Source organism: Stegastes partitus, unplaced genomic scaffold, assembly GCF_000690725.1.
Source record: "Stegastes partitus isolate 25-593 unplaced genomic scaffold, Stegastes_partitus-1.0.2 Scaffold2455, whole genome shotgun sequence".
Classification (NCBI taxonomy): domain Eukaryota; kingdom Metazoa; phylum Chordata; class Actinopteri; family Pomacentridae; genus Stegastes; species Stegastes partitus.
In genome coordinates this window covers 19,472-33,921 of record NW_007580186.1, presented here as the reverse complement: position 1 = coordinate 33,921, position 14,450 = coordinate 19,472, and the positions used below count along the sequence as shown (strand labels likewise).

At 40.6% G+C, this 14,450-nt stretch overlaps 1 protein-coding gene across 1 annotated transcript; it reads left to right on the top strand.

Annotated features, from left to right (window-relative positions):
• Nucleotides 1–2,965: 2,965 nt before the first annotated feature.
• ppp2cab (protein phosphatase 2 catalytic subunit alpha b) lies at nt 2,966–13,547 on the top strand. The gene is made up of 7 exons (XM_008305253.1): nt 2,966–3,271; nt 10,849–11,058; nt 11,153–11,326; nt 11,512–11,601; nt 11,878–12,039; nt 12,428–12,546; nt 12,722–13,547. The coding sequence occupies exons 1-7, from the start codon at nt 3,170–3,172 to the stop codon at nt 12,792–12,794; spliced, it is 930 nt and encodes a 309-aa protein (XP_008303475.1). The 5' UTR covers nt 2,966–3,169; the 3' UTR covers nt 12,795–13,547.
• Nucleotides 13,548–14,450: the final 903 nt, after the last annotated feature.

Below are 14,450 nucleotides of genomic sequence, written 5' to 3'. Positions count from 1 at the left end.
GCTGCAGAGGTAAAATATGCTAACCAGCTTCTGGCTTTAGCTTCATATTTCACTGCATGATATAAAATTCGTACTGACACAGCAATAAAGACAATCAACTGGTTTCCTAAAATGGCAAACTATTCTTTTAAAAGAGTATCATGTCACATGTCATCTGTGTTTTAAAAGTCTTTCCTTTGTGGCCGCAAACCAAAAAGCGAGTTGTGAGAGTTAAAATTCCACAAAACCTCCTTAATGTCAGTTCTCGTATATTATTGATGCTTTAGCAACAGATTGTAGAGTTTGAATAAATTTAACATTTGCCTCTCTGGTCTATGTTTTTTTATGTTAAGTTATTGAATTTCATGAATAATAATTGATTTCGTGTGAGAGCAGAACATTTTCTTTAAAGAACACACTGTATTTCCTTTGCAGCCTCTCTCATGTTCTGTATATTCTGTCCGCACTGTGGAGTCGAGGCAACAGGAAATTACTGTGTCAAAGTCTGAGGCCTAAATAAACATCTCCTATTGGAAAAATGATGCCAAACCTGCTGACAAAACGAGATTGATGTGTTCACTAAAGCCCTGTTAAACGTTAAAGAACACTGCCCTCCTACAGTTATAGTTTTCCATATTTACAGTTTAACTGGGATTTTATGGAGCTGTTTTCTACAGTAAAGTCTTGAAATCTTCACTGAAGTTCAAGGCTGTTTTATATTTGACTCTTTCCACGGGACCAGGCTCTATCTGTTAGTAAAACACAATTTTTTTCCGCAAGATATGCAAAACAAAATGTAGTGTAGGGCTTAAGGGGTTAAGGAAAGAACTGCTTTACAAAGTTATATTGGAATTGGGGTACATTTTCAAGTAAACAAGCAGAAAAGTTAAAGCCACAAAATCAGAATCATTATAACAAAGACTTCAATATTAACTTCACTTGACAATACCATTTCTGATAAATGGGCATCTTGTCACTTCAAGGAGTGTTTAGTTAAAGCTGATCTACTGTTGATTGTTGAGGAGTCTTTGTCAAAAAAAAATGCTATCACCGACTGAAAAACAGACTGAAAGCTTTACTGGTACACCCAAACAATTTAAAACAGGAAGTTTTGTTGTAGTGAACAAATACTCAGTATAGGGGCTAAAAGGCGAGTTTTTGCTTTCACCCTCAACTAATACTGAAGATGTAAATCTTTTAAAATTGGTCATAAATATATTAGAAAAGAGTTTAGGATGCAGAAGCCTCAAGTATCTTGTTCAAATCTCACCAAGCTGCACCATTTACCTCACATCTCTTTCCTATGCTTTCTTTCTCAATGTCACAATCAATAAAAGCCCAAAACAGACATAAAAATGACAAATACCTGCGTGGTTTCATCGTATTACATAAGCAAAACAAAGTAGTGGAATGTCAGCGGCAGGTTAAAGCCTATAATTCACACAGATTTGCTGTTTTTATGACAGCGGGACAGTGTGAGTGGGATTAATTTAGAATAAACTAAAGCATGTGGTCATCGCATGGAAATAACATGTCACCCAACACAACAGTGTGACTCAGTGGTATGTTTGGTGTGGAGCTCTATGGCACCAAAGGACAAACTGTATCAGCCTTTCTATAAACAGAAAGGCATTATTATTCTGGATTTGTCCCTGTTTTCAACCATTTGTTAATCATTATTTCTTTTAAAACTGGACTTTGGGACTATTTTCTATCTCAGTGGGATTATTTACTGATTTTACACATTTGCACCGTACACAAATGAGAACCAGTGTTATGTTGTGATCGGTGAATCTGTATTTAAAGGAGAATAGCTGAGTGTTACGAGCAAAACATGGCAGTTTCAGTGGCTCTTGCTGTCTTTTATTGTGTTTGCCTTCTGTGGCCGAGATGTAAAACAGTGACATCATGGCCACACCATAAAATTCACAACATGCTTCCAGGGAGATGATGTATTCTCTCTGCTGTGTGTACCCTAATAAACGGCGAACCAATCAGAGCGCAGGGGAAGCAGGGCGGCGAACCAATCAGCGAGCAGCCGTCATCGGTCTCCGGCTGCTATTTGTGTCGGGCGGCGCTCAGCTGCTGCGTCAAGATGGACACAATCAGCCGGGTTGAGACCGGAAGTATAGACACTCAGACAAGTAGGGAGTTTTCAAACTGCTTTGCTTTACTAGGCTCACTTTGATAAAGAGGTTTTGGCATATTTTGACATTTCGTGGACACAATTCTTTTCCTCAGCTCCTTCGAATCATGAACTTCATAGAACCACTCTTCATATAGTATAAAATATAAATAACAATATGCTGAAATATGTCTGGAGGCAAGAAAGGGACAGAAATACAGATTTCTACAAATTGGCGGACATTTTATAGTATATATTTAGCACCCTATCCCCATGTGTAAATTTCACTAGCCATGTTTGCACAACATAGTTTTGTGTGAATTTATCACATTAGAAATAGTTAATGGAACATTTGAAAAACTTCCCCGAAACAATTTTATGTATTGAACTGCTTTATGTATAACGCCATGAAGGCTCAAAAATGTTGGAAAAAGTAACACAAAGTCAAAAAAAAAGAAGCAAAATTACAACCCACTCCTTGTTATTTTGACAGTCTGTAATTCAGAAACTTTTTATGGTTTTAAGGTAAAATTTTGCATGACTTTGTTAAAAATGTAAAAAAAAAAAAAAAAGGAACAGAAAGAAAGAAAAGAAAAAGATGATCTGTGGGGGTCAAGAGGAAACTTTACTTTGTTGTTTTGCTTTAAATGGACTGATTAAAAAAAATGTAATGCATTACAAAGAGTCGTGTTCAATAAAACTCTTATATGGCACCTAAAACTTACAACAGCTGCCATAGATTTGTCTACGTGACTACAATCAGCAACGCCGCTTTTATTTTGAAGGTCACAACCGGAGCTGCTTTATATTATCGCAGGAGCCTCGACGAGAACTATTTTCCAGGGTGGATCACCAACTGACGCCTCTCCCTCCCTCTGTTCAGATTCAATTCAGTCAAATCATAGTGATCTGGCAGCCAGAGGTACATGCGTCGTTTATTAGGAGCGCAATTAGCCTCCGCTTTCTGAGCTCCGGACGAGGGAAGAACATCTGGGAGCGTTGCCTCTTCGCCATAAACTAGCTAACGAGTCTTCAACCGCGACCCCCCCAAAAAAACACACAGAAATGGACGAAAAGGCGTTTACGAAAGAACTTGATCAGTGGATCGAGCAGCTCAACGAATGCAAGCAGCTGTCTGAGGGACAAGTGAAAACACTATGTGAAAAGGTGAGATATTTCTTCTTTTAAAAAAATTCTCTCTTTACCTCAAGTTAGTCCCAACGTCTTGTCTCTCCTCACCGCCGCCTTCCAGACATTCTTAAAATGGCGTCTATAGTGTACATTTCACTGCGCGGTGCGTGGATTTGACCAAAATTCAGAGTGGTCAGTGACTTCTTTTGAGGCCGTTTGAGCGGCTAACGGTCCGAAATGTCGGGGAATAAGAAATGAGAGTCACTTGTTGGGGGTTGGTGAGGGTTTAGCAGCCGGGCGGGATGAGGCTCACTGTGAATTCAAGTCACATTCCACATTTACAGCCCCGCTCATTGACGCTGTCAGCGGGACTGCAGCATCTCTGTTAGCTCGCTGTGGCGAAGTCCACCGAGAGGCTCCATTAAGTCTCAAATGTTCCGTGAGGAAACAGTTCATCTGGTGGTAAATAAACAGTGTCCTCCAGTTCAACCACTAAAGTTTTGTTATGAGCAATGTTTTGAGTCTCTTTCTGCCCTCATCCTGTCGCCAGTTGAAGTGTGGCTGAATGTTTACTGCACAGGTGGTTCAGAAATGAGGCTAAGATGAGACACTCATCTGGCTGTTTGTTGGCTACACCAAGTTGTAGCTAATATAATACTCCTACTCCTACATCCTAAAGCCTTCATTAAGGTTCTAATGTTGAGTTTTTGTTGTGAGAAAGTGTTGCTTTAGCTGCTGTTTGAACTGATCTAGTGGAGCTGCAACATGAATAAGTTAATGAATCTCCAGCTGTTTTTCTAATAATTCTGAGCAGTTTGTAAAGAAAGAAAAGTTAAAAAAGGTGAATATTTTTGTATTTCTTTACTCCTCTGTGACTGTAAACAGAATATCTTTGATTTCTGGATGTAATGTTGAGCTTTGGCAAGCACTTTTCACCAGAAAACAACCGTCAATGATAATAATTGTTAGTTGCAGCCCTACTTTACTGCCTTATTGGCTGTTTTTTTTCCATTATTTTGTCCATCTATACCACTGAGGGAAGGCTAAGCGACAAAAGCACCTCTCTGTTTAATGCAGGACAGCTCTGCAGCCCCCAACATGACAAATTAACATAAAACTCAACATAAGTGTGATAAAAGTAGGATCTATTGCACAACTGTTGAAGTTTCATCTAAATGTGCTAAAAACTGCTAACCGGGTGTATGTTACATGATTTCAAAGCATTTCTCATATGTAGTGAAAAGAGTTCCACGTAGTCTTCGACCCCTGTCCCTCATGTAGCTTCTCATTTACTTTTGCAGCCAATAATTAGTTAAAAGGACCTCTTTACTAGGCAATAAGGTGGTCAATTTTTAAACTTGAACATGACTTACTGAGTAAAAGATGAGTCATTTGAGGGGCTTAATTGCGCTTCTAGTTCCTCCCGTTTCTGGCTTACTTCTTCAATTTTTAGGACGTTTGGACATCGTTTCGCACGTCATTCAACCAGAGACTAATCCGAGCAAAGACTTGAGACAACAAATGGTCATTTAATGGTAATCCCCCCCCCCAGTGCTGTCAGTTTATGGTTTACAGACCTGTTGTCAGCGCAGTGACCTTTTAGTTAGTTTACTAGCGGGTGCCTCTTTCTGAGCCATGAACTTCAACTTGTCAGACTATTACAGTGATTGTAATTCCCGCTGAATGCGTAACCTGCACATAATATGCTCTGGCTGATTACAGGCTAACTGATTCTGCATACTTTTGCGGTCTGAGCTGCAGCTTAACCTCAATCTCTCCTCCGACGTCCTCTGTGCTGATTTCCAGCTCTTGATGTCTGGACAAAGAGGGCAAATTATATCTTTAGACTCTTGTGGTGTTGATTGTTTCTTGCATTTTTTTTTTAAATAAATTATTAAAACTAAGTCTTTTAATCTGTTGAAGATTTGCGTTTTCCAGAAAGTTCCCTCACCCAAAGTGCGCTGTATATTGTTTCAGCCTTACGTCATGGTCCATTTTTATGCTTCCACTGATGGAGAAATCGACACCACTACTTCTGATTATTGGATGTCGGTGTCAGAAGTCCCGGCTGACACCAGACTCCACATCAGTGTACAGTGGTTTAAAGTAAGATTTTCTGTGAAGCCTAACCGTAATAATAGAGGCCACATTTGGACACGTGTTTTTCTAATTGCCATTTACCGGAGTTTTTCGATCTGTCGTGCAGCTCTGTCCTTCTTGGTTCCTAAAAGGACACAAAAACAAGGCCTGCTACCATGTTTGGAGTGCTGTGCGCTGAAGGTTAAGAGTGCAATATTCTCAAGTGGCTTGTTAATCCCGGTATTTGTTTTCTCTTTTTTTTTTGTTCGTCTCTGATATGGTCAGTTCCAGCAGTTTTTAAAAGCATCATTCATCCTGGTTACATTGTGTGACAAGATCCCAAAATAGGAGTAAACCCCTCTCTATACAGCTGGAAGTGGTGGTAGTCTAGGCTGTGTGCATGGTCAGTTTTATTTATTTTAACAACTATCTTGTGCCATCTATCTACTTTCCATTGCAGGTAGCTTGGGAAAATTCTTCTTATTTTTTTGCTTACTTTCTTTGGAATTCACAGGCTTTTTTTCCCCAGCTCATATGCTTTGACACATTTCTGCCTCCATCTGTCTGGGAAACAGATTGATCGGCAGACCCCGTGAACAGTTGTCAGACATCTGTTCAGATGCAGGAACTGCGCAAGTAATGTTGTGTTTCTTCTTTCCTGTTTCCTCCCCTAACATAGCAAAGATGTCGTAAAAGTAGCCGAGAGGAAAAAGGAAAGCTAAAAATCTCCTCGCCCCCCTCCCCAAGGCTGTGTCATTGTCACAGCTCATAAGAGCTCAGCTGCTCCAAACTTCTTTCTACCTGCTTCCAACCATCCGTCCCCATGTGAATTTGGTTAATATATTCAGCTGAATGCACCTACACAACATCCTCCCCGATTTAAAAATAGCCGAGGATATGATTGATTTTGAGTTGCATCACCAGCACTATCAAAGCCTTTGTTGCTAAGGGGATCAGAGTGTGTGACTCAGGATAACACCGTTCATTGTGACTCAGAGAGCGGCCGTCTCTGTTTTGGGATGTATGGGGGTGTGGAGGATTGAGATTGAGATGTGCTGTGTAATCTGTCCTCGGTCTTTTCTTTTCTGCTCAGAAAAAGACTGGACACATCAGAGTTTTTTGTCTTGTGTGGCAGAGAGGAGGGAATACTTCTAAGCATTGTCTCGTTTATCACAATCAGATTTTTCAATTTTCAGCACTGCAGTTGTGTCCCCTGTTTTCAAGGCATTGCATGTGTTTGGTAAAAGTTGTTCATTTACAGAAGAGTGAGGTCATCTGTTTGATCACATAATCATTTTTAATCTAGCCGCCAGGTTTCTGTTAGGTGACAGCACAGTGCTCTGCTCACTGGAAATTGGTTTTATCTTCCTGTCAATTATATGGACATAATGTAATTAAATGCGTAACACGTGCCCCTGACAGAGACTTACCCTTTTCGTGACCTTTTATTTTTTCCCTGTGTTCCAAAGTAAACCTTTTGTGGGTTACATAACATTGCAGACATGGTTTTTGTCTTTAAGGCTGTATTGTTTATATCTTATCTCATTTAATCCTGCTTACTAACCATTTAGGCTTAGCTTATATAATCTGAAGTTTCACCTTAGGTGAATCATATTTTTTAAGGCAGTAAATGGAAAAAAAAACCCAAGGCAGCATTGAAAGAGCTGCATAAATAGCAAGTTTGCTGATGAAAGATGGGGAAGTTGAGATTTCTGCGTTCCTCCTCAAATAACATCATAAAACATCAGCGAAAGTGTGTCAGAATGATGTAATATTTTGGTTATGTAGCAATGGTTGCCCCACTTCTTGGAGCTGAAGTCTTCTGCATGACCTTTTGTCTACGTAAAACCAGTTCCATGCAGCCAGGCAGGGCAGCAAGTAAGGCTTTGTTTGCCAGCTGAGGTCACCGTTTCACTCAGAAAAATGAGTGAGTCAGAAAGGCTGTTTCCAAGGATGATTTGTTTTCCTATTATAGCAAATTTGCAGAACTACATTCCAAAATAGTTTCAAAGAGTAATCGCATAGCAACAATAAAAATGGATATCAAAAAACACAGATGAAAGAGTGCAACAATTCAGCGAGCCCTCCCTGTGAGTGCACTCAGGGAAAAATAACAATGCTGTCAAAAGGTTGCTAAATGCATCTCAGCAGAAATCAGGTAGTGTCATCGCAGAAATGCTGACAAAATCCAACACAGTCTGCCATCCTTTGGTGCTGATTTCTACAGTGGTTGTAGTGTTGTTGTCAGCAGGATGCTTAACGTTCAACTACCATAAACATCTCAAGTGAGGTCATCTGTTGTGGTTGTAGTCTGGCCTCGTTGTCGAGCTTAATTCGCCCTAAGTTGTCTGCAGGAGAACCTTTGGCTGCGTTTAACTCACTTTAATGGGATTATATTGCGGCAGCCGGGAAAACGCTGACTTCATTTCTCAACACTCGGCTAAGCAGTTTGTTGACTGTGTGACGTCTGACATCTTGGGCAGAGCTGTAATCTGGAGCCGAGGGTCCCTCCCTGCAAGCCTCACTGTGGCATTTCTGCTACAGGTGTGGTCCGGACTTTGGGCAAGGTGCTTATGTAACTTGTGCCGTCATCCTTCTCATTCACAGCTGGACCGGTATCCACGCTACAGCTCTGTCTCGCGGATAAACAGTTCCCTCCACACCCTGTGTTTTGGGGTTTAGGCTAAATCCAAGCTTAAATTGGGAGTTATGAAAAAGTTATCCTGGTGCCAGTAGCAGCAGGTCACACTGTATTAGTTTACTCCACCTTTATGTAACATTTGATTAGATAGAGCTTAGTCCTGTGTGAAGTGTTATTGTTTTCAGGCATATTTTTGTTACATTGCCTGGTTACGTGATCATAAAATGATATCTTGTAAAGGAAATAGACTGTTGCTGATGATGATTTAGTGGATGAACACATTTTAATGAGATCCAATAACTACAACAGGCAGGAATGAAGGTCCATAATAACGTTCACTGCTGACTTTTTAGTGAGACACATAAAATCAGCTCAGTGTAGCGCACAGAGGGAAAGTATAGCACGTCTGTTAGTCAATTTAGCACACAGAGGTGACATGTGATGCGCCATTGAACATATTGCACATACATTAGAGTGTAAGGTTACAGAGCTGAAGGCCCTATACTGTGTCATGAGCTGACAAAGCAACTTGTAGAGAATGTCAGGTTGAAGGAGTGGCACTTAAAGACACCGTATTTGATCAGGGTTTTCATGGTTGGTTTAAATCCAGTGTCTGATGTAGTGTTTTTTTTTAAGAGTCATTGGTCTAGTGTAAACTGATTATAAATTAAATGATTTTGCAGTAAGAGGAAAAGAGGCTTGTTTTGAACAGAGAAAGAGCTCAATAGTTGGCTTTTAGGGATACAAATCTATGCATTTGTAGATGTACTTTCTCTTTTTAAAGCTTCTAATCTACCCTTTAGCCCCTGTGTTATCAAACCTATGACAAAAATGAAAAAAGTACATGGCTGGATAGTGGCTCTCCTCACTGCTATGTATATTTTCCAGATAATAATCGGCTAGTTAAGGTCTCCCTAAGTCATAAAGCGAAATAAATGGATGTTGCGCCTAATGAACCTGAAATTATCACTTAAGAAAATTAAAAGGTTGAGAACAGTGAGTCGTAAAGAGGATCCCAGGCAGACTGACCTGGCCCACTTTACGGTGCATGTTTGTTTGCTTATTTCACCCTCTCACGTTCATTTGTTTCCCTTCATTTCACTCAGAGTAATTGAGATCGGCAGAACGGGATGAAAGTATATTGCTGCTCCACTTTTAATGCGGGCATCTAGAATATTCTCCTGGGCTTAGCGAGTCAATTGCTTTAGAGGTAGAAGCTCTGGTCAATCTGTCATCCAGAACGCGGCGACTGAAAGGCCACATGGCAGTATGGGCACGTGGAGGGAGTGTATAATGTAGGTCAGCATTGTGCAGTGTTGCAGCTCTGGCCTGGTCACTCTGGGTTTGTCTCTTTCTGTCCCATCTGCTGGTGACAGGCTGGCTACAGCGCTCTGTCAATGTCAGCCCTCTGTTCTCTCACTCTGCTGTTTAATGGAAAGAATATGGGGGCTGCTAAAAACTGACAAAATACCAGGAGTTTGGATGGGAGGAGGCATGTTTGCCCAAATCAAATCAAGAGTGGCTTTCAAAGAGTCAGTGTTACGAAACGCACAACAACTCCTGCTCTCAAGCCTATCATCGCCATTTTCCCGCTCCCTTTAATTTTGCAGATGTTTCCCTTCTTGCTTCAGTGCGTCGGACATGTCCACTGGTCACTCGGCTCAGAACATTTTTTTCTCTCTCAGCCTGAGGATTTGTTTGCTCCAAAGCTTCTTAAAAGGGCTCATCCAGCTGACCGACCCCTCGGTCAGACCGGCCTGCCAAGCTAGACTGCCTCCAGGAATAGGCCTTGTTGTGGGTCTCCACATTTAGTATTTGTACTGTTTAAAGCTTTCCCCTATTTTTAATGTTGTAATAATAATCAGACACCTGTTTATTAAAAATGATTAACAGGATGGTCACTTTCTGAAATCCTACAATGCAAAACTTCCATAAGCTCACGATGCATGCATAAAACAAGATGATCTGTGTCAAAACCCACAGAGGTCGTCGTTTAAATGAAACCAAATGATGCCAAGTGTACTGCGTCAGATGACCCTCTGCATATTTTGAGCGGTTCTCAGTGTGTGACTCTCTGTTATTTGCATTGAGTGAGACAGCAGTAACCAAGCGTTTCCTCTCAGAGCACTAGCTGGAGGCCACATACTGAGTCATACACTGCAGCAACAAGGTTTCATAGCGAATTCTGCTGAGAATGAACTCTGTGTCCCAAAAAAAAAAACCTTTTTCACAGCTCTACTTTTAGGTATGGTGGTTGACTGTTGTGTTGCCACAATACTTCTGGCTACACTTGAGTACTCCTAAATGAATAATCTGTGTTTCATCTAAAAATACTAGCAGCCATTCTGTTTCTCCATTCTGTTTTCGGCTTTTGGAGCATCACGCAAATTAGATTTTATGAAATGTTGCAGTGTAACCAGAGCTGCCTTTCCGAGCATTGCAAGGCAAATCTACAGGAAACTAAAAGACACACGCAGAAGGAAGGGGTTTAAAATCCTTGGAGAGATTATGGTGATGGTGTTTAGGGTGGCGTTGTAATCACTGTGTGGCATCTTCATTTAGACCTCACAGAGGCTGACTGTGAGGTCGGCAGGAAATTGTCCGTTCCTGAAAATAAAGATGAGGAACAAAGAAGGACATAGAAAATTACAGCACATGGAGCATGTGATTACAGGATCACGGTGGCTTTTGAATGAGCCAAACAGCTGCAAGATTAAATTGTGCATATAATAAGCTACACTGTATTTCAGAATGGATCATCCTCAGTTTTGAGATGTTTTTAAGCCCCCATTGATTTATCTCACCTGCAGTTTTTGTGTTTGTCATTTTGCTTTGTTTTTCATGTTTCAATATGTGAACTGCAGTTAAATTGGTGTTTTTCCTCTTTCCCCAGGCAAAGGAGATCCTCACAAAGGAGTCAAATGTTCAGGAGGTGAGATGTCCGGTGACGGTGTGTGGTGACGTGCACGGCCAGTTCCATGACCTCATGGAGCTGTTCAAGATTGGAGGAAAATCTCCAGACACAAACTACTTGTTCATGGGAGACTATGTGGACAGAGGGTACTACTCCGTAGAAACCGTCACTTTACTAGTAGCACTTAAGGTAAGTGAAAATTTCACTTGTTCTAAAACTGAAGTTTTGAAAAAACAATAAAGAAGAAGTGAACTTATAGATTTGTTTTCTGTTCGTGTTTCAGGTACGCTTCCGGGAGCGCATCACAATCCTCAGAGGGAACCACGAGAGCAGACAGATCACACAAGTGTACGGCTTCTATGACGAGTGCCTAAGGAAATATGGAAACGCCAACGTTTGGAAGTACTTCACAGACCTGTTCGATTACCTCCCCCTCACTGCCTTGGTAGACTCTCAGGTGGGCTTTCACCTCAGTTGCTTTCTCAGACTGAAATATGCAACATGATGTTCTTAGAGAATTAATTGTTTTGTGGAGTGAATCACATAAAGTGATTGTTAAAGGAAATAATGGTTAGGTGATAAAAATGTGAGTGTTTCCGAAGCTTGAGTGTCTTGAGTCAAATGTTCCTCTCTTTCCTGCAGATTTTCTGCCTTCATGGAGGCCTGTCACCATCCATAGATACATTGGATCACATTAGGGCTCTGGACCGTTTACAGGAAGTGCCACATGAGGTAAAAATGGCTTTTATATGCGTCTGTAATTTCCAAAAGCAACATTAGAAGCAGCCTCATAGACAGAACATCTCATGAAGTACAGTAGAACATTGAATCTGACAAAAAAAAACAACCTAATGTTTTAAAATAACTGATAATACCTGATAAGAAATGACAAATTTTCTCCATAATTCAGTATATTTGCAGTTGAAACATGATGGTTACTGACCAGGTAATCAATAGCAGGTCGACTACTTGCTAACTTCCTAACCTGCTTGTCCTCGTCCTCTGCAGGGCCCCATGTGTGACCTGCTGTGGTCAGACCCTGACGACCGCGGTGGCTGGGGCATCTCTCCTCGAGGAGCTGGCTACACATTTGGTCAGGACATCTCGGAGACTTTCAACCACGCCAACCGCCTCACACTGGTGTCTCGTGCCCACCAGCTGGTTATGGAGGTGTGTGTTTATATCCAGTTTGTTCGGAGTGCATGCACATTGTCTGTCTGCTGCTGAGGATGATTCAGTTGAGAAAAGGAAACTAGGTTTACATCAACTGGCCACAGCTGTGGAGTGATCCAGCCGTCAGCAGTTTCACAAGGCTAACATGAAACTAAATACAGCAAAGAACCTCTTAATGATTGTTGATTAAGTGACAAAGTGACTATTACAGTACATAGACTCTCCAGCCAAGAAATGTTTAGTCATTAAATTAAAGGAAAAAGTACAATTGAAACCATTGCTGCGACAAAACACAATTAGAACATGATCACTTTACATTTGCACTAAATTAGCACTTTTCCCTGAATTATACATCCCCAGTGAATAATGCATCTTCTTCCCTCAGGGATACAACTGGTGCCATGAGAGGAATGTGGTGACAATATTTAGTGCTCCCAACTACTGCTACCGCTGTGGCAACCAGGCAGCTATCATGGAACTAGACGACACCCTCAAATACTCCTTGTAAGTACAGACAATACTACAGTTGGTGCATGCAACTTTGTTACTGTCTAAAATCTCTAAAAGCTCTGCATCATTGGTAGATTTTCATTTTTTCAAACAAGATGTCACTGTGGCATCATTGTCTATGTATGGCTTCAAAATAATTAAAATCTTATGTTTCTGTTTCTCCTTCCAGCTTGCAGTTTGATCCGGCGCCACGCAGAGGGGAGCCTCACGTCACTCGCCGTACCCCAGACTACTTCCTGTAAACTCTGACCTTTGACCCTTGTACAGTCGAGTCCAGTATTGCCATGATATACGACTTTCAACCGATAACAACATGAGTGGGAGGGTGGGGGACTGGGGGGCTACACAGCAGTGCACATTGTATATCCACACAAAGACCTATTTAAGCATTTAGCATTAAAAACAAAAACAGTGTCTGTGTCTATGGATGGACCAAAAGGTGTGTGCCATAATCATTACAATATTCATTGCTGAGGACTTGTATTGAAAATCTCCCCCACTATATAAAGCAACAGTGATGTTTAACTTCCTTATCCTGTACCTGTGTAGCTGGACTGAATGGCACCGTGGTCCAAGACAAAAATTTGCAACTTTAAATGCGGCTGTTTAAGTCCCACATGCCATGGCTTATATTGAGTAGATCTGAATATGATCTGTTTGCACTTTTGTAAATTAAAGAAATGTAACATATGTCAGAAGATTAAAAAAAAAGATTTCACACTACAAATGTTTTTTTTTTTTTTCCTTTTGATTTTTCTTTTTTTTTTTTTTTTTTTAAATTAAAAAATAAAGCCCCCATCAGGCAAGTTTACACAAGGTTTTCTTTGTCCGGTTACTTTGAAGGAAAACCCTTCTTATGCAGTCACCCAGCTTTGGTGTATATGATTGACAGATGATGGAGTGTTCATCCACATCAACTCACTGACTCCCTCTGAACTTACAGAGTCTGTATTAACCAAACAGTTTGAATAATAAAGATGAAGGTGGCTTCTTGATTTGCCTGTGCTGCTTTCTTTTTGATTTTAAAATGCTGAAAACTGTGCAACCAAAAATGACAATTACTCTTAGAGTTTGGGATGGGAGGACCTCTTGACATCTGATTTATAATTCTGAATTTGATCTGGTAACCTGTTCATGAAGGAATGAGTTGCACAGCTGTTCTACAACGGGGCATTTGGGGGAAGTTTGCACATAGATGACCTCATTCTTGGTCGTCAGGGACCAGAGAAGTTGTTCCAAATAAAAGAAACTCTTCTTAAAACCAATGCCAACATTTGCCAGTAATTGTATGATTGTCAGTGTTGGTGAGCTTTAACACCAAATTATTGGTATTTTGATCCCTATTATTGTCTCGGGTGTAATTATTGAAAGGCTGCTCAAGGATTTTGGACTTCACCTTTAAATAGTTGCCTGTAAGTGCTACCAGAGGAGTTGTAATTATGAGAGAAAATAATAAGATGAAAAAAGAACCTTCAGGATATAAGAGAAGTAAGAATTTTAAAGGAGTTAAAGATGTGTGTGGTGTGCTGTAAGCACAAAAGAGCAAAGTGATGGCAGAACTGGTATGACTAGCAATGAATTTAAGCCTGGACAATATTATTGGGTGTGCATTCCCTGTTTCATTTTTGTCGTCACACGTAAGTACAATTTAAGTTATTATGCATTTCTTATGTAACTATCCTCCTGTAGCGAAGGTTCTGTTCTGCTATTTTGGGTGAAAAAACATGAAAAAAAAAAAGCACTGATGCAATATTTAGAAATGGATTAAGTGGGATTTCTTTATGGAAAGCTCTCTGTAAGCACTTGAACACACCATGGAAGCAACTGGAAGGGACCTGAAATAAGGGATAAAGCGCCACACCATGGTGGTTTAAATTACTACAATAAAAATAAGTAAA

What these genes read in the sequence shown, in the direction of transcription:
- ppp2cab (XM_008305253.1), top strand. Translation starts at nt 3,170, where the DNA reads ATGGACGAAAAGGCGTTTACGAAAGAACTTGATCAGTGGATCGAGCAG. An exon ending in CTTTACTAGTAGCACTTAAG is followed by an intron (nt 11,059 to 11,152) that starts GTAAGTGAAAAT and finishes TTCGTGTTTCAG; the next exon opens with GTACGCTTCCGGGAGCGCAT. An exon ending in GACACCCTCAAATACTCCTT is followed by an intron (nt 12,547 to 12,721) that starts GTAAGTACAGAC and finishes TTCTCCTTCCAG; the next exon opens with CTTGCAGTTTGATCCGGCGC.